General features: G+C 40.7%; 1 protein-coding gene across 3 annotated transcripts in view; it reads right to left on the minus strand.

The window, feature by feature from the left end:
* HIVEP2 (HIVEP zinc finger 2) overlaps window positions 1-23,348 on the minus strand; it is a 195,704-nt gene that overhangs the window by 15,937 nt on the left and 156,419 nt on the right. For all 3 annotated transcript variants that reach the window (XM_066605459.1, XM_066605458.1, XM_066605460.1), the window contains 3 exons: window positions 9,108-14,471; window positions 7,277-7,428; window positions 1,502-1,677 (listed from right to left, as the gene is read on the minus strand). In XM_066605459.1, coding sequence (XP_066461556.1) covers window positions 1,502-1,677; window positions 7,277-7,428; window positions 9,108-14,174 — 5,395 coding nt within the window. In that variant the 5' untranslated portion in view covers window positions 14,175-14,471. The remainder of the gene's footprint in view (window positions 1-1,501; window positions 1,678-7,276; window positions 7,429-9,107; window positions 14,472-23,348) is intronic.

Consider the following 23,348-nt stretch of genomic DNA (forward strand, 5'->3'; position numbering starts at 1 on the left):
AATCAGCAATCAGTCAATAGTACAAGAATAGTGCACGATGGCCCGCGTATAAACACAACATTTATCGCTCCAAAGATGGCCTTTGAGCGAATTTTGAGTGATAATCGTTGCGTCTAAATGGGCCCTGTGTGTGCTGAACTGATGGAACCCTTTCTCCTCTCTTTTGTACATTTTTGTCAGCCAATTTATAACTAAAATAGAGATAAACTCTGTTCTGGTCATAAATGAGTGGAAAAAAACGTGTACGGGAGGAGAGAACAGAAGGAAACCAAGCCGTCAGTCCAGCTTCACTAATAGATCTCTCTTTGAGACTTACGGCCCTTTTATACAGCACGATTATCGTTCAGAATCGTTCAAGTTCCTGTGGGAATCTGAACGATAATCGTCCTGTATAGACGCATGCAGCGACTTAACGAGAATTGTTCAGTCATTCAGCTTCCGCATGCAAAAAAACTGAACGAAGTGCTATTCAGTGTAAACAGGAGTCATTCACTTTTGAACGACTGTCTGCTTACTGTGAATGGCGGTGGGCGGGGGGAGAACGCAACCCGGCCCGCTCCGTCTCTATCCCGGCAGCTCTGAGAGCAATGCCAACGATACTCACTCCAGTGTAACACCACAGGATCGAGCACCACGGGGACGGGCTGTCAGTCCCGTATAAAAGGACTCTTAGCCTGCAGGGTTTATATTAAGTGATAAGTTGAACCTGCAGAATACAAACAGTCCAAAACTTTTTAATTCCACTCTATTGTAAAAAAATATCAGCCCAAAATACATACATTTAAGGCCACCTGCAGACGGCCGGGTCGGATCCTCTGAGGCAATTCTCGTAGCGGAACCCGACCCGCGCCCCTGCAGGGACCAGTGTGGCTCTCACCTTCTCCCGCGGCTCCGGCTCTGTGATGTGCCGGCTGCTGCACAGCCGGCGCATGCGCAGAACGGAGCCGGGAGTGACATTTTTGTGCACACAGACAAATTAGAGCCGTCTGCATGGGACTGTGTTTTGCAATGCAATCCTATGCAGGCGGGCACGGGTGGAAATTCTACGGGAAATCCCGCCGTGTGCATGGGGCCTAAGTGGAGAAAAATTTCCCCCTAAGGTGTACATAGCCCTTACGTTTGCAACAAGTCTCCATGTAGCCATAGCCTTATACAGCCAGTGACATAATACTGAGCCTATGACTGACACTTAAATGGACATTAATTGACTTGATCTGCTCAGAGTAAAGAATGTCTGATATGAATTACACTATCCATTATATATCACTACAATAAACGTTTCTCCATGACGAAACAAAGCATTAAAAAGTAGACGGCTTACGTTACGATACAACACATAACCAGCAATAGTGCATGAGGACAAAGTCTATGAAAGTACATACACATTAAGATTTCATGATAAGTGCCAGGAATACATCTGTCTGAGTTATGAAACCATACAGTCTGCTCGCTGCAACCTCTATAACATCATGCAGTCCTCACACAAGAGATTTACAATTACCTTTAGTTTTGAAGGCAAAGTTGCACAGTTTGCACACATAAGGCCGTACATCCGTGTGGGTGCGGATATGCTTCTTCAGCATGCTTGGTTTCTTACAACGTATACCACATTCTTCACATATGTACTTTCCACGACCTCTCCCTCGCACATATACATAGTCTTCATTGGATTTAAAACTGTTGGTCACAAAACAGTAAATGATAAGTCACTCTGTGCTTGCAACATCACTCAGGAGCTAAGAGATAGCACCCAATACATGCAGTGACTGTAACCCACTTCCACCATAACTGAGGTTTTAGCTTTGAACTGATATGCTCTCTAGGCTCAAATACCCCAATATTAAGGGTGCAATGGTGCAAATGGCACTTCATTACCCAATTTACATTGTAAAACCAGCCTACAGCTTATAGAATTATTTTATAATGCAGCAGGAGTTTTAATAGATATGCAAGAAAATGCAGTTGATAATGGGTTAGCTAACAACAAGGATCACACATCTTAATAGATGAGATACTGCTGCAAAAAAAGTAAGTGAAGCCTCTGGAATTATCGGAATCGCTTCATTGATTACTGATAAAATGTGATCTGATCGTAGTCACAATTATACAATAAACACTACACTCTTGGTCCCTTAGACAGGACAGAAATTATATCCTAAGCAGCACTCTACATATGGGGGGACACAAGGAAGAACAAGGAAAGCGGAGCTGGGTGTGGAGAAGTCTGAGAGCTGCCAGAAGAGATTTGATAGATGATGTAATTTGCAGTTCACAAGAAGTCCTCCTATACACAGGGGAGACTAACATCCTGCCTACACAGGACAGCAGACTCTGGTCTGGTGGTTAGACTAGAGCTCACATGATACACATACCCGTAATGAAGGGGACAAAATGTACAGATATACAGTAACTGAGCTGGGATGAAACAAGTTACACTGCTAGAATACTGCTGAAGAGTTAACATTGTATGTGAAAGAAGAATTGCTCAAATGCGTATTTAAAAGGGGTTGTCCAATGTATTCAAATTTTAGCTTAACAGGCCATCCATGTGTAAAAATAGCAAACTAGCTTATACTCACCACTCCCGACTCCCCGCTGTGTCCAGCACCACTACTCTGGGTCTCCCCTCTGACATATTGTTTACAGGCTGCAGCAGCCCATGTATGGGACAAGGCGAGTATAAGCTTCTTTGTTTACCCATGGGGGGCAGGTTGAGCTAAAATTTCATTAAGCCTGACAACCCGTTTAAGAAAGTTTATGCATATCTGGTTTATTTTACCCCCCTCTTCTTGCTGAAATATCCAGTAAAGGTAACACTGAGTGGTAAACTAACCTCATCATTATTGCATCTCTTTTCACTTGTGAGCAAATAGTTACACTTGGGTCCAGAAGTACTTGAACAGTGAAAAAATGTTCATAATTAAGCCTCTGTACACCGCCACAATGCATTTTAAACTAAACAAAGATGGGATTAAAGTATAGACCATTGGCTTTAATTCAAGGGGTATAACAAAAATATTACATTCAGTGTTTAGGAATTATAGCAATTGTTTTCCAAAGTCCCTCCACATTCTCAAACTCAAAAGTACTTGGACAAACTAACATTATTACAAATATAAGAATTATTTTTAATGCCCAGATACAAATACTTTGCAGTCAATGACTGCCTGGAGTCTAGAACACATGGACATCACAACATGCCGAGTTTCCTCCCTTGAGATGCTTTGTCAGATTTCGGCTTGTTTGTGCTGATTTAAGGTAAGATGACAGACTCGTCTGTTGAATATTCCATCCCTTTCCCTTATGAATCTCTTGGGTTGTTGTTGCATGTTTTGGATCATTATCCATCTGTACTGTGAAGAGCCATCCTATGTTTTGCAGAGCATTTGACTGAATCTGAGCAGATAGTATAGCTCTATACTCTTCAGAATTCATCCTGATCGAAGTATCCGCAGTTATATCATCAATAAATATGAATCCAGTTCCACTGGCAGCCCAGGCATACATGTCACTTGACATTTACTTAATCTGCCATGATGTCTGAAAGATGATGTGGTATTCTCTATGTCTAGATGAGGAGTCCTTCCTTTCCTTCTTCATAGTGTTCTCTTTCCATCATTCTGGTACAAGTTCATCTAGTTCTTATCTGACCAAATAATCTCGTTCCAGAATTGGGAGGCTCTTGATATGCTTTCTGTCAAAATTGTATCTCATAAAATCATAGACTGGTAGAGTTGGAAGGGACCTTCAGGGTCATCTGGTCCAACCCCCTGCTCAATGCAGGATTCACTAAATCATCCCAGACAGATATTTGTCCAGTCTTTGTTTGAACATCCATTGAAGGAGAACTCACCACCTCCCATGGTAACCTGTTCCACTTATTGATCACCCTCACTGTCAGAAAGTTTTTTTCTAATATCTAATTTGTGTCTCCCCCTTTCAGTTTCATCCCATTGCTTCTAGTCTTTCCTTGTACAAATGAGAATAGGGCTGATCAGTCTGCACTGTGACAGCCCTTCAGATATTTGTAGACAGCTATTAAAGGGGTTGTCCCGAGGCAGCAAGTGGGTCTATACACTTCTGTATGGCCATAATAATGCACTTTGTAATATACATTGTGCATTAATTATGAGCCATACAGAAGTTATAAAAAGTTTTATACTTACCTGCTCCGTTGCTAGCGTCCTCGTCTCCATGGTGCCGACTAATTTTCGGCCTCCGATGGCCAAATTAGCCGCGCTTGCGCAGTCCGGGTCTTCTGTAGTCTTCTATGGAGCCGCTCGTGCCAGAGAGCGGCTCCGTGTAGCTCCGCCCCGTCACGTGCCGATTCCAGCCAATCAGGAGGCTGGAATCGGCAGTGGACCGCACAGAAGAGCTGCGGTCCACGAAGACAGAGGATCCCGGCGGCCATCTTCAGCGGTAAGTATTGAAGTCACCGGAGCGCGGGGATTAAGGTAAGCGCTCCGGTAAGCTTCCTTTACTTCCCTGCATCAGGGTTGTCTCGCGCCGAACGGGGGGGGGGGTTGAAAAAAAAAAAACCCGTTTCGGCGCGGGACATCTCCTTTAAGTCTCCTCTCAGCCTTCTTTTTTGCAAGCTAAACATCTTCCCCTTTCAGTCCTAGAGTATTACTAACAGTTTACATCTTGAGATAAAAGTTTTGTATTTATATTCATAAAGGTGTCTAATCATTGTAGACTTTGACAATGATATCTCTACCTTCTTGACAATGTTCTTGACTTGGCTAGATGTTGTGAATGGATTTTTCTTTCTGAAGAAAAGAGCTGTGCAATCATCCACTTTATTTGTCATTTATGCTCTTCCAGGCTTTTTGATGTCGCTGAGCACACCAGTGCTTTCCTTCTATTTAAGAATGTACTAAATTCTTGATTTGCCCACTTCTAAAGTTTCTGCTATCTCTCTAATAGATTTGGGGGGTTTCCAGCCTAATAAGGTCTCCTTCACTCGCACTGATATATATTTTTGCACAACATATTGAGAGTCTCCGGAAACAGCTACAACATCAACACTTGGAATCAACTCTTTCTCACTTTAATTTGACGTGAAATAATGAGGTAACTGGCCACACCAAACCATGGAACGTCTTATCATTTAATGGTTTAATTACTTTTGAGTCTGTGAAAATGGATAGACTAAGCAAAAAATACCGTAATACCTAAACAGTTAAAGCAATATTTTGTTATGACTCTTGAATTAAAGATGAACATCTGTGATTTAAATTTCACATTTCAAATACATTGTGGGGGTGTAAAGAAATTAAATTATGAAAATTGTGTAACTCTCTAAATACTGGACAGGAAAGCTTTTATTAGGTTGCATAATGATCATTTACATCATTACGGCTACATTTGTAGGTGGATCATTGAAATTTTAACTGAATATTCAAGCAAAGAATTCATATTTACTAGTCTGGTACTGTATTAATAAATTTGTTATCACATCTAAAAAAGTATCTTAAATAAAGTAGAATAGCTGGGTTAATTCCAAACACTTTGTTAGAAATCTACTAGTTGCAATATAACAGTCTACAATCTGCAATATAAAATGCAACATGACAGTCCATAATCTGCATATTTTAAATTGCGCATAGGTAGTTGCATGACAGAAAAAAATTACTTTGCCCAACCACTCTGTTCTATTTTCAGACCTTGTAGGTCAAGTTCACATTGTGGCTAAATTGTGTTGTTACGCGGATTCTGTGCAAATTGCAAAAAAAAAAACAACTAATTTTGAACACAGCCCTAAGCTAGTGGCATCTGAGAATATTTTGGGTCCATGTGCCGTATGTGTGATTCCATGACTAGTGAACAGCCCCTTTATAGTCTTTGAGGCTATACACATGGGCATTTTTAGACACGGACCGATGGTCCAAGTAAAAAAGCAACTTATTGCATGTCCTACTCCTTGGAAAATGGAAAAAGACAGAGGTGCTTCATGTCTAGATCCTCCCAGGGAGACTCATACAGGTAAACAATTATCACTGCTCACCTTGCTCCTATACCTAAAACCACCATGTGCTTTCTGGGGTTGCTGCTAACTCCTCTGAAGATGCCATGCTGAGGCACAAGAGGTGCGTTAGAATTGTCTAAGTTCCTGGAGACATAGGAACTACTAGGGCACAATCACCTGGACAGAAATTAAGATATCACTTCAAACTTTTATTGGTAGACAGGGTACATACAACACATTTCAGGTTTGTACTAAATCCTTAATCAGATAAGTCTATCAATAAAGCGGAATGTTACAGATCTGTAACATTCAGCTTTATTGGTGGACTATATGACAAAGAGTTTAGCATAAACCTGAAAGGCATTGTACTTACCCCATTTTCAAATAGAAGTCTGAAGTAATGTCTTCTTGTTAATCCTGATGATTGAACCCCCAGTAGCTCCAACCTCTCCAACAACATTAACATGTCTTATTCTTGACCGTTTCACGAACGAGAAATGGAACATGTAATGTACCTGAATGCACATTGTCCATGTATATTCAATAGCACATGGACTGGTGTCAGTGTGTTGTCCAATGTGCGTTGCACCCATGTGGCACTAACTTAAATTGAAAAATGTAAATGACGCTTTAATCTCCAGTAACAATGCTATTGAGAGCCATATTTTAGGAAATAGTTGCCTCCATATCAAACAGTACATCTACTGGATTAGAAGAGCTAATGCATTTTTGACTTCTCCTTTTTAGTCTGTACTACTTTTAAGATGTTATACTGTGCAGTTGTACAAACCCAACTCACACAAGTACGAATGTCCACAAAATCAGGCACAAAACACAGCAACATATTTATGAGCCCCATAAACTCAAACACACAAAAAAAAAAATCACAATGTTCATATAGCCCCACACGTTGTGTGTCCTAGTCTCATCCATAACCATGGACGAAAGTAGGCATGTATCTTCACATGGACCTCTGGTCTGTTTAAACACTCTCATATACGAGTAGCCTCATTTACTGCATGTATTAAGGGTATGTGTGTTGTTCCAGATTAGTCCTTTTTAGACTCGGACAGGACATGGACCACATATACAGTTGTGTGAATAAGGCCTAAGAGTCTTCATACAAAATGATACAGTTTACATACCCAGGAAAAATAAGACTTGTGAATTGACAAACTATCTTTTAAACTAAATTTATAAACTGCTAAATCCTAATTACCCAACATCACATTTGCATAAATTAGTTGAGTTTTGCTATCACAAAAATTGTCATTTTATTTGTAAGTAAATGGATGTTTGTTATCTTACCCTCCTTCAAATATTTTAATCCTCATAGGTTCTGTTTGTTTAGCTGAAATGTCTTTCTCTCCATGACTTTCTCCCTTTGTTCTTTCTTTGCTGTTTCCAGCGGTCTTCTTTTCAAGTTTACTGGTAACCAGTAGGGACGGCTCAGGTTTCATCTAGTCATACAAATAAATAACACAAAGTTGCTGCATTTGCTCTAAACTAATTATATGCATCGCCTTTAACTCTATCAGTATTAAATGGAACCTATAAAATGTCACACCATGCATGCAGTATCTAATGCATTACACATGACAAGCCACTCATACGGTTTTAGTGAGCTCTACCACGGAGTTCTTGTCTGAGAAGTGGTTTGAAATCCAATTTATGGAACCCATTTTAACTTTTCTGTGTAGCCCAAACTCTTTGGGGTTGTAAAGCAGGCAAGAAAATGTCCTCAATATAGTTTCTACTAAGTGCTATAACTTAAATTAAAAATGCCTGTAGGATTTTGGGTGCGCACTAAACTGTAGATTAAACAAAACAAAGCAACAATACAATTAAGAGTTCTAAAATTTACATAATAATTTCATAACTTCTAGAGTTCAGTGCTTCACATCACACACCCATAAAGTTGAGGAGTGTAATTGCTTATTGAAGACACATACAATCCCCTTAGTAGACACTGTAAATTACTATTAAACTTTATGGTAGCGTGAAGGAAAGCAGGAATTTGTGACCAAGAGTCTTTGGTGCTTTGTCAGCTGCTACTAGAATCACCAAATGAAATAAAAAAATAACAGTAGTTGTAACCAGTAATTTAAGGTTGGGTTCACACAGGGCAGATTTGCCGCGAAATTTCGCGGTGGCCAATCCGCCTGCGGCCGCTAATCCGACGGTTGGCCAGCCATGTGGACGAGATTTGTCAAAAATCTCGTCCACACATGGCGGACAATTTTTTTTCTCTTGCGGCCTGCCTCTATGGGAGAGCTGGCCACAATGGAAAAGCTGACTGCCGCGGGTTTTGAAGCTGTGCTTATCCAGCAGAAATCTCGTGGTTTTTCGCTGCGGCAAAACCGCAAGATTTTTGTGGCAAATCCGCTGTGTGTGAACCCAGCCTAAGGGCAGGTTGACATGCTGCAAATCTCAACCTGCCGATTTTAACACAAATCCATAGCAATTCATCATTGATTTGCATAGAAAGAGATGAAATCTGTTGTGAAAATACGCAAAGAAGAAAAAATTACACGTTGTGAATTTAAGAATCCTTAGGCCTCTTTCACACGGTTTTTGTGGGTTTAAAAACAGTTTTTTTTTTTTTGTTAAGTTTGAGGTCTATGGGTGAAAAATACTCATGTGTTTAGAGACAAAAAGCCATAGAGGTCAAATTTGTAAAGAAAAAAAAAAACACCACAATGCGAATAAAGAACCTGATATTTTCTATGGACTAACATCTGACTTGTTTTTCAACTGTTCTTGTAAAAAAAAAAAAAAAAAAAAAAAACTGTAAAAAAAATTATTTTTTTAGGAAAAAGGTTAGACAGGAGAAGGGATCTCCTGAATGCACTGTGAATTAGGCTGGATACACACAATCACCAGAATGCTAATTTCCTGAAGTATATGCCAAACGCATAAGGTTTTCAATAAAGTGAAAATATAGATTTAATGTTACATACTACCTACGAATATGCCAAAAAGTCCCTATTTTGCTCAATGGACTCACTTGGCTTATAAATTGAGAATTATGTGGATATAGACTTAAATACTTTCATTAATACAATTGTTTAAGCATTTACTATTCTAAAAAAGCATTGCTAATTAGTGATTAACATATCTATTCCAACTTTTAACTAACCTGTGCAAATTGCAGTTTCCATACGCTTGAAGAAGTTAATTTTCCAGCTCCAGATCTGTGCATAGCAGCCATGGTGTAAATTTCCCCTGAATTTTTCTGCTTGGATCTCAGAAGTGCTAATGATGTTCTTGTAGTAAGGCCTGAAGGGTTGGGATTGCAAGAGCTAATACACCATGCAGCATAAACGGATGACTTTAGTGACTCCTGTTCTATGTGGCTGGGTTTGGCATAGTTAAGGAAACACCAGCTAACGGTAGTAGTAGTCCGCAGACTTGGAAATTGAAGGACTTGCTGTACTTCCTCTTTTGAACAGGATCTTTCTGACATCTGCATCAATATTCCTACAGAACGCTTTTTGTCCTTAAGTGGTTCATCCTCAAAAATTTCGCTTGATGTCCTCTGTGGACTTAAGCTCATATCAGAAGCAGTGTCCTCATCATAAAATTCATCTGGTGACATTCGACCTTCTGGAACATCACTGGACTTTGATTCAGATAATGTTTTTTCAACACAAGATGATGTGCTCAGTGGTGAATTGGACAGTGAGGGTGAAGGTGTTGGGGTGGCTGAAGAAAGACCGTCTTTCTGCTCTAATGTGCGTCCTTGTCTTACCAACTGAGGTTTTGAGGTTCGTGACAAATTCTTTTTTATGTCAGAATTAGTTAATTCTACTGCACTTAGTTCTTTAACAATTTGTCCATACATCTTTTCATCTTTCACTCTTTTTTGTTGCTTTGTTTCCATGAAAAGTTCTAAACTACTTGCAGGAGATAGCATGCGTTTGCCACCTCCAAAAGAAGATGCATTGTCAGAACTAGACACCAAACATAAAGGGATTGAAGTTTCTAAGCCCAATGGCAATGTCTGTGGCACTTTCCATAAAGGATATTGTTCCAGTTCTTCACAAGGTGCTAGCATTTGGGCTATGTTGAATCCCAAACCTTTCATAGATGCACTTGTTGCCATTACTCTTTGTGATGTATTTCCATCCACTTTGCAGCAGATTACTATGGATGGACTAATAGTTTGAGAGTGAGTAACAAGAATTTGTGAAATGCTAGTGTACATGACACTACCATAAGATGGCACATGTGTTTGAATTCTAACTGGAACAACAGGCCCTGACAAAGGCTGAAGTGAGCCAGTACTTGGGGACCCAGAAAGCTGCAGATCGGTAGAAGAATCGCTTGAACCTCCACTGTGATCTCTCTGAAGTTTTGAAAGAATATTTTTTGATTTTTTAGAGGATGATTCTAAATATGGTTGATAGCCTTTTTCCATACTGTGCAGATAATTAAGAGACTTGCATGCGATAGGATCTTGAGCAGTGTCGAGGTAATAGGAGGATTGCAGTTCCGACTGTGTAGAAGGCTTGAAATATGTGTTTTGTAAAGTTTGTAAGTGATGTTGGAAATGTCTTTGCAAAGGATCGACACAGGATGGCCACAATAGAGGAGGATGAGTTGGCATTTGAGCCATGCAAACTGAAGTGTAAGGTAACTGAAATGCATTATGAACTGGTGGATATAAAATTTTCTCAGGATGTGGAAACAAATGCTGCTGTTCTGGCAAGTGTCTTTTGGCGATGTAAGAGGATGGTGGTCCGAGAGGATTTCTCAACACATCATGGCTTGAAATAGACTGCTGTGAATAATGTGATGAGGTACAGGCAGTTGTGACAGATGTACCAACAGCTAGATTTAAAGATTCATCAGCAAGATTTATGGAACCTGATAGAGAGGATGATGAAGAACGCTGCCATGCAATTTGTGAAGACCTACGACTTGTATAGCCTGGATCAGGCTGTTCTTGGTTTCCAAGTTGCTCTTGCTCCGACTGAGAATTTTCAGGAAATCCACTAAAAGAAGCTTGACGAATGAGAAAACACTTTTTCCGTTCACGGGCTGGAGACAAAGTTGTAGTGATGGCACCAGGGACAGATGCATGGGTTAGGTTTCCATAGTCAAAAGATTTGCTCCTTATTTCAGGAATCTCAGTTAAACTAGGACAAGGTATCTGCTCAGAAGATGACCGTCTCATCTCTTTTTGATGGTGATGGGTGGGTACAGAAAGAGAGTAAGCCCCTGGAGGAACAGTTAAAAATTCTGGTGGCCTACCAACTTCATCCTGTTTTGCTGGAACTGTAGATTTTATTATTTCTTCTCTGTCAAATGACATTGAGAAGCTAGAACTGTGAGATAAGTTACTCTCCTGACTTGGACTGCGAGACAAACTTGTTCCCGTTGACTCAAAGCTAGATTCCCCTGATGAATTTTCCATGTCTGCCAAACGAAGGCGCTTCTTCTTTGGAGGTAATTTCTCTGCAGGTAGTTGAGACAGTGTTTCACTTCTTTGAGGCCATTGAAATTCTTCTTGCGTTTTTTCTGGTTCTTTGACAGGAATTTCTGGTTCCTTCTCAGGTTTATCTGGTTCCTCTGTAACTCGTATCTCAGGTACTGTAATATTGTGTTGACGAACCAATTTAGGAGGCATGTGATATGTAGACTGTTGCTGGTGTTGAGATGGAGATGGCCTTCCTGTAGATTCAGAAAGATCTGGTGTCTGAGTCCAATCTGGACTCATAGAAGACATTGTATTTCCACTGTCACAAGTCTCAGAGGGAGAGCAGGCCTTATCTGGCTGGCTAGCAAGAAGTTCAGTTGATTCAGATCTTTCAAAAGAGTTAGGTCTGCTCAAAGAGTTAGTGTGTTGTATTACTGATATGACATTACCAGGAGGTTTCCTATTGATTATATCGACTACCTTATCCGTGTCTGAAGATGATTCATCTAATACTGGTACAGGACTTCCAATTTGCTGATGTGGTCGACAAATGTCAAAACGGTCTTGCGGACCACTGTAAACATATTCTTGCCCTGAAATGGAAAATCCAATCCTGGCAGGTTCTTGAATTGGGGACTTTGTATCAAAATCCAATATTGCAGGGCTGCTTGCTGAACTGCTGGGCATAGAAATATCTTCCTCATCTCCAACACTCTTTTCTTTTCTACGTTTTCTGTTTTCAATGGTTGTTCCAAACCGAGGAGGAGAAGGTACAGTAACATCTACAAAGTAATCCCCTGGTTTCATTCCACCTATATACGGCATGTCTCTGTATCCCTGTTTGTGAACTTCATAATCATCCCACCTTTTAGGATGCAATCCTGAGACAAATTCATACACTGAAGCCATTTTCTTTTCTTTTGATGAGATAGGTTTTTCATGCATTGTTTTCCTGCAGTAGGCAACAGCTGCATTCTTTGACATTCTGGTATATGCATCAATCTCAGAATGACCCTCCAAGACCAATGGTAACTCAAAAGCACCTTGCCTCCTAAGGAGTCTTTGATGAGGAATGCCTGTTGTACCTGGGTAAAACACGTCATCTGATCCTGTCATACGTTCATCAAATGAGTGACTTCCTCTAATAGATGTAGGGATACTTAAACTTGGACCAGAAGATGTTGGCATCGAATTGCTTCTTATAAGTGTTGATGTTTCTCCTGAGGGCTCTAAGTACACTGCTGTTTGGCCATGTGGAATTTCTGAGTACATCTTTGATTCGCTTTCAAGAGATTCTCCAATGAGGTGTGATTTTTGCAACTCAGAACTATGGATTCCAGATAATCTTGACTTCATACTTTTTAACTTGCCATGATCTAGAAAACCTTCCCTCTTTATCATAAGTTGTGAGATATGCTCCTCAATCATGCTGGAGTTAACAATCGATACACTGGCTTCCTGACTTTGTAGTGAAGATCTAGGGCTCAGTCTACAGTATTTACCAAAGATAATTTCTTCATAAGAGGTTGCATTTGTATTTGGAGGACTTATATTTTGCTCGGCACTTTCTGATCGTGAAAAATAACCAGAATCTGTGCTTCCCTTACTATGAGGGCTCAGGAGATTTAAGGACTTCTCGGAGTCATGCCCTTTCTTCTCTGTAAGCTTTAGTGCAAGTTTTTGCCTAGCAGTATGTGGTTCATCACTTTTTCCACTCAATGATGGGTTGTGCATTAACTCAGATGTCACATAATGCGAGCTTTCACTAGGTAGGTGGACACCACTTTTGGGGATTATCAGTATTGGCACTTTCATTGGCCCTCCTAATGATTCTTCTGAAGTATGGAAACCTGGATCTATAAGCTCCCCGCCTCTAACACTCACGTCCAATGGAATTTGTGAAATGGCGCTTAGTTTTTCAGAATCTTCAACTAACAACAATGTCTCTTCATCAGTGTCTGTACTCTGTTCCCCATCAGAATGTATTTCATTTTCTACATCAATGCAAGAAGCCTCAAGATCTAATTTGGACACAGCAGAGTCTGTAAAAGGAACTAATCCAGCTTTAATGGCATGTGCATGTGACTTCCTGTGCTTATATAAGTTGCTTTTTGTTTTGAATGAAAACCCACAGGGTACACATGGATAAGGACGCTCTCCTGTGTGAGATCTTATATGTTTTTTCAGAACACTTGGTTTGGCACAAGCCCGTGTACAATACGGACATATATATTTGCCAGGTTTTTTGGGCTTTTGCTCCTTTTTGTGAGAGTCTTCTGGCTGATCAATAGACTTCTGTGAATATTGGCTATATGACGAAGCAAGTGAAAATTTCTTTCTGGAGAACTCTGCACTTTGCCCTTGAATTCGAAGCAGTAAGTCCTCTGAAGCAACAGACAGGCGACTGTGATATGGATAAGCATGTCCTTCAAGACTCTGATGAGGCTTAGTGCTATGCACTAGCCTCTGTTGGTGCAGAGTATGCTGGGGAAAAGAAAGTGAATGTCGGTGAGTATAGGAGCCAGAACGCTTCTGTGCATATTGCTTTCCTGGCATCTGCTGGCTACTTTCAGTTTGTGATCCTACTTTCAAAGAACTGTAATGCTGCACTGATGATGGGTTTGCAATCAGTTCAGGGTTAGCCTGTCTTTCTCCTTCATGACTGTCATAAGTGCTCATTGTAACAACATCTGGATGCTCTTGTCTCCATCTGCGTGATGCTTTGTTGGATTCTCCACACCTTGAGGTAGATTCTTGCTCTAATATGGTGTCTCCAGAGTCCATTTTGATTAAATTGGTCTTCAGTGCTAGCTTACTTTAATGCTATACTCATACATGGAGTGTGACTGAGTTTGCTCTTTAATTTAGAGTCACTGCCATTTTTCTTTTCACCAAGTCATCAATGTATGTCTTTGTAAGAATTTCCATGAAGTAGTATGTATTAATCAAAAGGTTCATGCATGACCAACAGCTTCACAAATGTGGTCTGAAATAATTTTATGTCGAACAAGATATGGATAATCCAGGGAGTTTTATGCAACTAACGTGCAGTTCTTGTCAGTGACAGCATAGATACACAACCTGGAAGACACAACAAAAGGAAATCAGAATTAGAAGATTTTTCCAAGCAGTATCAGGCAATATCATTCCACCTTTATCATATCACATGTTCAGTAAAAATGTTCAGGAATTTGTGCCTATAATATACATAGTAAAATATGAAATATAGAACACATCTACAGCTATTGTAATTCACTTACAGATAGGGGCAAAACTGGTAGACAAATGTTTAGTTTATTACTAGGGATGAGTGAGTATACTCGCTAAAGCACTACTCGCTCGAGTAATGTGCCTTAGCCAAGTATCTCTCTGCTCGTCCCTGAAGATTCAGGAGCCGCCGCAGCTGACAGGTGAGTCGCAGCGGGGAGCAGGGGAGAGCGGGCGGGAGAGAGAGATCTCCCCTCCGTTCCTCCCGGCTCTCCCCCGCAGCTCCCCGCCCCGCGCCGGCCCCCGAATCTTCAGGGACAAGCAGGGAGATACTCAGCTAAAGCACATTACTCGAGCGAGTAGTGCCTTAGCGAGTATGATCGCTCATCCCTATTTATTACCTTTTTTTAAAAAAAATATTTCTTTTAAAGATACATTTTTTTTCTTCAAAAAGGATACCAAAATAAAACTTTTTCATATTCAATTTTTATTTGTTATATTATTTGCTAGAAAAATATGGCTTAATATTCACTTTGACAGAGCAAAATAAGAGGGCTCCACTAATTTAATGAAACCAGTTCAAGGCTCTCATAGGACTACTAGGATTATTCTCCATGGGTGACTAAGTATAGCAGACTGAAATACTTAAATGGTCACTGCATTTTCAACCACTTGTGCTTATATGATAGTCAATGTGATAACTAGCAAAAGTGCAAATCAGTTTATCTACCTATAAATATGTTTTTGTGCTGAAAATCACTCTAGCGGTTTCCCTTCCTTCCAATTTTCTATGGATTAGTGAAGAGAAAGATGTGATGGGTATAGGTGCAGATGACCGAAATATGAAGTTCAATAACGATACCAAAAGTAAGTTCCGCTTCTCTGTTTTATTTTATACCAGCAGAAAAAGACACATTTCAGGGCAATGCCCCTTCCTCAGTTATAGCTGGGGATACATCTTGTGTTAGCTGTTGGTATTTGTATGGTGTACCAGGCAGCTCCTGCCTCTCTACTTGGTACAAAATGCACATAAATAAAATAAAAGGGAGAGGCTGAGCTTACTTCTTGTATTGTATTGAACTTTACATTTCGGTCATCTGCTCCTACACTCATCCATCATAATAGTCTCACCTGTCAGTGCGACAATCATTGGGTTGGCTGAACCTGAACAGCTAGGTCTTTTCCACGACCCATCATCTTAACGAGAAAGAAGATTCACATCTTTTGCACGTTCCTCTACCCATATTTACCCAAATCACTCACTCATTCAGGTAGCTCCACCCCTAATTTTTTTTCACCTTCCTATCTTTCCAATTTTCTATCCACTGCCTGTTAAGTGAATTTCATCTCTAGTAACAGAGACACCAATAAGGGTGACAAGAAGTAAAGGACGTTGAAGACTCCTGCTACCCACAGACGTCTATAGAGAGGCAAAGGGAGAGAAAACCACACAAATGCTGCAACAGCTAACTAGTAAGTGATTTACTGCCTCTGACGGCTACTGAAATCACATCTAAAATTCTCAGCAGTGCTGTAGTATCCTACATGTTTTTTTTTTATTATGTGAGAATACTACAGAGATAGAGATCTTGAGTTCCTGCCTACCAGTAATTAACTTACTCATGTCATATCAACTGCTTGAAACTCTAGATGAACGAGATTAAGTCAATTCCCCCCACCCCAACACAATCTGTTCCCATACCCCGAACATCCTCATCTTTCAAGAACACCCCAATATCTCTCTCACTACAAGCACATTGCCTGCACATTTAAACCTCACTTTTACACTCACTACCTCCTACCCTCTCCAATTCAAAAATCTTTCTTGCATCCTTCCCTACCTCGCACAAGAGACTACCAAAATACAATTACACATAATATCCTGGCTATACTACCGCAACACCTTATTTGTTGTTTACTGACTCACAGACTCATCTACTGTACCCTTCTACTTCTCTCATTCGTCTAATGCCACCTTATACCAACCTAATCATTTCTTGACGCTGTCGCGTTCAAGACTTTTCTGTTTTGGAATTCCTGTATTCCATCCAACACTCTCCAAACCTTCACATGCTCACTGAAAATGTACCTTTCCTGACAAGAATATAACCTGGATTAAAGAATTCCCAACTGCTATTCCAACACTGCATCAACCTGACATGTCTAGAGCCGCTTGCTTCTTTCATTGATTTCCTGCATCTATTCCCTGAAGATTGTAAGCTCTTAGTGGCCAGGTTCCTACCAAATGTGTCTGTAAACACTGTTTCATTTGTCTGGACCTTTGTAATAACTACAATACTTTACTCCAATATTGTGCTAGGAAATGTGATGGAGCTATATAACAGAATAATCTTCATCTAAGATACATTGGCATTTCTTTTTCCATTTTTATTTCTACTGCCAATTATACTCGGAAATTATTACTTCTATATCCACAAAAGGTCCTAGGAAGAGCCCAATTGCCGATTAGTAGGGTGGCGGTAGTTTTAACCGGTTATACTGGTGCCTGGTTATATCCTGGAGCTTTTTACAACTTTTGCATGAAAACTCTATTTCTTTCGCCTCTGCCTTTGTAGGAAGCAGTTATAGTCTCATCTCAATCTTAGGTCCAATGTCCATGGGGGGGAATTGAACTGCAGAATCTGCGCAGGACACCTGTGTGGATGATCCGCAGTTCAAGCCGCCAATGGAGAAACATGGGCATCTGCACTGGAATTAAAGCATGCAGATTTGTTTTTCGGATCTTTTGGTCCAGAAAATAAATCGTAGCATGCTCCATTTCTGTGTGGATCCCGCACGGACGGCTTCCATTGACTTCAGCTGACACTGTGGACGGCCGCGGATCCCGCAGAAAACCAGGTAATTTAAAAAAACAAAACTGTACTATGCATGTCCGACGGTGACCCATGCAGACCATCCGCAGTACAGATGTTACGGGAGAAGAGAGGTCCGTGCAGACGCCTCCTGCCCATGAAGTCCTTGGCAGTGGGCAGGGTAGGATTCCGCTGTGGGCTCCCGTATGCAGAATCCAACCTGCCCGTGGACATGAGGCCTTATGTAATGTATTCAATAGTTAAACACAGAAATGAGAAGCCTCTACTGTACTGCTAATTTCTATATAAAGAAAATGCAAGGGGATACAAAATGGAGTCAAATTAACTTTGGTGGAAAAAAACAGGCCATCCAGCACCATCACAGTGAGAAGTAATAAAAGCACTAAAAATAAGACATTTGATGAAAAAACACACGCATATATATAGTATATATAGTATATATATACATACATACATATACATACACACATACAGATACACATACATACATACATACACACACTTCGTCAAAATGAAAACATCAAGCACCTAGAAGGAGTTGTCGTTCGTCTGCAAAACTCGACACGCAGTTACATTTCAAGCAGAGTTTTTGTGTGATTAGATAGTCTTTCCACCTGAGGCCCTAAAAGTGGTCCTACCATTGGCCTATAAAAAAGGTCCCCAGAGGCTACTTGTGTGTAGTGTGCCTCTTTTTTCACTTGTATAGAGCTTGTTGACCACTAGACATGTCTGTACAATGTAATCAACCCATTACCATAGTTTCAGAGTGGTGTATTACTTGGATGAGAGAAGCAGGATAACCATATAGATGGAACTGCCCACCACGTGGGTCATTCTGACCACACTGTTAAGACGTTTTGGGACCAGTAGATGTGTGAGGGCTCACACACCAGTCGAACGGGCTCAGTAAGCCCTCGACAGACCACCAGTAGAGAGGATCGTCTGATAATCCGACAAGCATGAGCTTCTCCAACTGTTTAGTCATCCGTCATCCAGAGACAGGTGGTACCATCATTGCAGGCCCCTGTGTCTGTCAGAACTATTTCCAGGCACTTGGCTGAAGGACGCATGCTCTCATGGCGCCCAATACGTGTACTGCCTTTGACATCCACCAACCGTCACCTCTGATGGCAGTGGTGTCATAAATGACTAAACTGAAGTACTATGGAGTGGAACCAGACTGTCTTAAGCAATGAATCTAGGTTTAGTTTCGGCACTGACGACAGCCGTATTTGTGCCTGGAAACCTATGAGTGAATGTCTCAATCCTGCCTTTACGATGGAGCTGCACACTGCTTCCATTGCTGGTGTGATGGTCTGGGAGGCCATCGCATACAACTGTCGGTCACCCCTACTAGTGGTACGAGGGACATTGACAGCTCAGTGATATGTTCAGGACATCCTGCAGCCACATGTGTTGCTTCTCATGGCGGGGTTTCCAAGAAGCATTTTCCAGCAGGATAATAATGCTCGGCTGCACACAGCATGTGTATCCCACGAATGTCTCCACAGCATTACCACACTTCTGTGGCCTTCCCAGTCATCATATTTGTCTCCAATAGAACATGTATGGGAGCATCTTGGATGCCAACTTCAACAGCCTGCGAGTTTACACAATCTAGAGCCTCAGTTACAGCAAATGTGGACCAAACTGCAGCAGGATACTATATGGAATATATATATATATAAAATATTCCATATGGTATATACATGCAGTACTATGCAAATGTTTTGTGCAGGTGTAGAAGAAATGCTTTCAAAAATTTCATAAAGAGAGGTGTTAATACTTTCTTATTGTCAACTAACAAAATGCAGAGTGAGTGAACAAAAAAGAAATCCAAGTGAAATCAATATTTGGTTTGCCTATCCTTTGCCTTCAAAACAGCATCAACTCTTCTAGGTACTCTTGCACAAAGTCAGGGATTTTGTAGGTCTATAATCAGGTGTATGATTAACCAATTATACCAAACAGGTGATAATGATCTTCCTTTTCATATGTAGGCTGAAACACAGTCATTAACTGAAACAGAAACAGCTGTGTAGGAGGTTTAAAACTGAGTGAAGAACAGCCAAACAAGGTACATATATTGCATCTGCAAGGTCTCTCCCAGGCAAAGATTTCAAAGCAGACTGAGGTTTAAAAATTGTCTTGTTCAAGCTCTTGTGAAGAAACATAACGAAAAGGACAGTAGACGCAGTGACTGGCGAAGGAAACAGTGCAGGGGATGAAAGGAACATCATGCTTATTTCCCTTCAAAATTGGAAGATGTCCAGCAACGCCATCTGCAGAAAACTGGCAAAAGCCAATGGGGCTCAGGTAGATCCATCTGCTGATCCGAGAAGGCTTGCCAGAAGTGGTCTTCATGAAAGACTTGCGGCCAAAAAGTCCTTTGACGCAGAAGCAAGGCCAAGTAACAACTATGAATGAAAACATAGAAACCGAGGTGCAGAAAAATTGTAGCGGTGCTCTGAACTGACGAGTCATAGTTTGAAACATTTGGCTGTAACAAAAGGCAGTTTGTTTGCCGAAGGGCTGGAGAGCCGTATGAGTGTCTGTAGGAAACAGTGAAGCATGGTGGAGGCTTCTTGCAAGTTTGGGGCTGCATTTCAGCGAACACAGTTGAAGATTTGGTCAGTATTAATGGTTTCCTCAATGCTGAGAAATACAGACAGATACTTATCCGCCGTGCAATGCCATCAGGGAGGCGTCTGATTGGCTCCAAATTTATTCTGCAGCAGGACAACAACGCCAAACATTCAGCCACTGTCATTAAGGACTATCTTCAGTAAATATTTCTAAGGATTTATGACATTATTTAAAAGGCAAATATCCCTTAGGCTGGCAACATGAAGGCATCCAGTACCTCGGCATTAAAATCAGTGCCTCTACAGAATACCCCTATAAGTATACATTCAGGAGGATGAGGGGTCATCTCCTCTATTATACTGTGTGACAGGTGCTGTGTGATTATCACCAATAACTGCGAGGGAGGTTCTGTGTTCCCCTCAAAACAGTTTATGTGGTAGGGTCCATGGAACAGCATCACACAAACTGAGTATTTGACTAGAAAATGAATCCATAACCCCCAAGCAGATCTGAGCTGGTCAGAATTGAGCTCACATGACCATCTGAGAAAAAGGAGGCCAGGAGTTTCAAGTAGAAAGGAATAACTAACCAAGATAACACCAGTTCAACTATATATACTGGGGGGATAGCTACATAATCAATGAATAAAAAATACATTAAGGCTAACTTCAGATAGGTGAGTGCAATATGGAGCCACGAATCCCTCCCCCCATATCACGCTCCCACCATGTGAATTCCCCAGGGATGCGAGGCGTTTTCATGTGAAAACAGCCCCAAATCACTTCGGGATTAAGAGAATCCCCTTCTGTGTCTGTCAGCTGCGGCGGAGGATATCAGAGCCGCCAGGCCCATTGAAAAGAAAGCATGCACAAGATAGCACATGCCATGATTTGTTTGCCGCACAGCATCGTATCGCGGTGCCATGCGGGAAAACATTGGTCATGTGTATGACACCATTCAAAAGAATGGGGTTCATATTTAGCATGTGTAAACTCTTAACATTATTGTAGAAACTATACCTAAAACTTGACATTACTGCATATAAAGGCTCTGGTAATAAAGAAATGCAAATATTAACTTTAGGAGAAACTAAAGCAAACAAATTTGAAATAATTTTATGGTAAATACTAAGTTGATTAGAGTGGTTACGCCAAAAAATAACCATATCGCTATCCACAGTATAGGTGATAACTGTTATCCGAGAGGTTCCAACTGCTAGGACCTCCACTGATTTTAAGAATGGGTGTCCTGAAAGTCCTCGCATAAATGGAGTGGCAGTCGCTTAATCATGCTGCAACTCCATTCAATTCAATGGGAGCGGCGCCAGCGATAGCAGAGTTCTAGTGCTCGGCAATTTCTAGTGCTTACACTAAAATGAATGCAGCAGCAACGTTCATGTACCACTGCGGCTTCATTCACGTGTGGATCTCCGGGACCGCCAGACTCTAGATCAGTGAGGGTCCCAGCGATCAGAAAGTTATCCCCTACCTTGAGGATAACCTCACTGTTAACCCCTTCCCTGACACGATCTATGTAGATCGCGACACGCAAAGGGTTCACAGAGGGAGCATACTCCCTATGTGACATCATTGGACTCTCGCGATGTAATCGAGGAGAGCGCGATGGGTTGTAATGGCAACAGGAGGCCAGATACAAGCATCCTGCATTGCCAATGCCTATGATCACTAATACAAGCAAGAAGGCATTGCAGGACAGAAGTCCTGCAATGCCTTATCATAGCGATCATACATGTTATTGTACAAGTCCTCCGCAGGGACATAAAAAGTGTAGAAAAAATATAAAAATTATGTAAAAAAAAAAAGTTTAAAAACCCCTTTTTTGTACTTTTTCCCATATTAGCATAATTTTTTAAATTAAAATCCCACGTATTTGGTATCGTCATATCCATAACGACGCGTATAATAAATTGAACACTCTTTTTATCCTTCACAGGAAAAAACGTAAATAAACGAGGCAAAATGCTTATTTTTTTCATTTTGCCTCCCAAAAAACACAATAAAAGTGATGAAAAAAGCCATATGTACCCCAAAATTGTACTAATAAAAAACTACAGCTCGTCTCGCAAAAAAAGATCCCTCACAGAGCTCTATCCATGGAAAAATAAAAAAAATGTTATAAGACTTTGAATGCAGCAATTTAGAGAAAAATTTTTTTTAAAAAAAAAGGGGTTTTTATTGCGAAGAAGTGGAAAAACCTAAAAAAAAATATAAGAATTTTGTTATTGTTTGGTACCGACCTGCATAAAAAAAAAAGGTATTGTGTAATTTATGCTGCATGATTAACGCTGTAAAATAACAAACCAAAAATATATGGCAAAATTAATGCGTTTTCTCTCCTAAAAAATTATAAAAGTCTCATAAAAAAAATTTATAAAAGTTTCACTATATAGTCTTATGTACCAAAAAAATGGGACCAATAAAAACTTCAGTTCGCCACGCCCTTATACGGCCGCGTCGACAGAAAAATAAAAATGTTATGGCTTTTGAAAAATGGAGATGAAAATCGTTGCATCTTTATGCCCAAAATAGGCCATGTCATTAAGGGGTTAAAGGAGTATTCAGGAACTTAAAAAAAATATTTCTATTGATAGCAGACAGGTCATAAATAGATGACTGGTGTGGACCAGTCATTGGTATCCCTGCTGATTAGCTAATTAGCATTGTCACTGCGGTAAGCATGGGAAGCAGAAAGCACTGACCACAGCGAAGTGGCTCGGGTTGGTACTGCAGGTGTAGTTTGCATTGCGTTCAATGGCAGCAGCAATGCAGTACACCGCTGGTCCACTATCCTATGGTCAGCGCTTCCTGTGCTGACTGCAGTTGCCCCAGGAATCTGCTAATCAGTGAAGATCAGAGCGGCAGATCCCCCCGCCCATCATCTATTTATGTCCTGTCCGTCATCAATCTAAAATAGTTGCTTAGTAAATGTCAAGTCATTCATTTTCTCCTATGGGAACCTTTACCCAGTATATTTTTGCATGTTTCAAAATTCCTTCCGTAAAGACCAAGTGTACATTGAATTAAAGTGTGGTTCTCTTCTACATAAATTTGTGGTTTTAAAGTGTACAGTATATTAATATGACCCCCATTTTAAAGTTTATATATAGATATAAAAAGTTAAAGGAAACCTGCGCACCAAAAAGTAAATCATGATAGAACAGGTTCAGTTGAGTCTGGGGATGTACTTATAATATTTGCAGGGTTCCTCATTAGAGATGAGCGAGTATACTCGCTAAGGCACATTACTCGAGCGAGTAGTGCCTTAGCCGAGTATCTCCCCGCTGGTCTCTAAAGATTCGGGGGCTGGCGCC

This window comes from Eleutherodactylus coqui, chromosome 1 (genome assembly GCF_035609145.1).
Source record: "Eleutherodactylus coqui strain aEleCoq1 chromosome 1, aEleCoq1.hap1, whole genome shotgun sequence".
NCBI classification, from domain to species: Eukaryota; Metazoa; Chordata; class Amphibia; order Anura; family Eleutherodactylidae; genus Eleutherodactylus; species Eleutherodactylus coqui.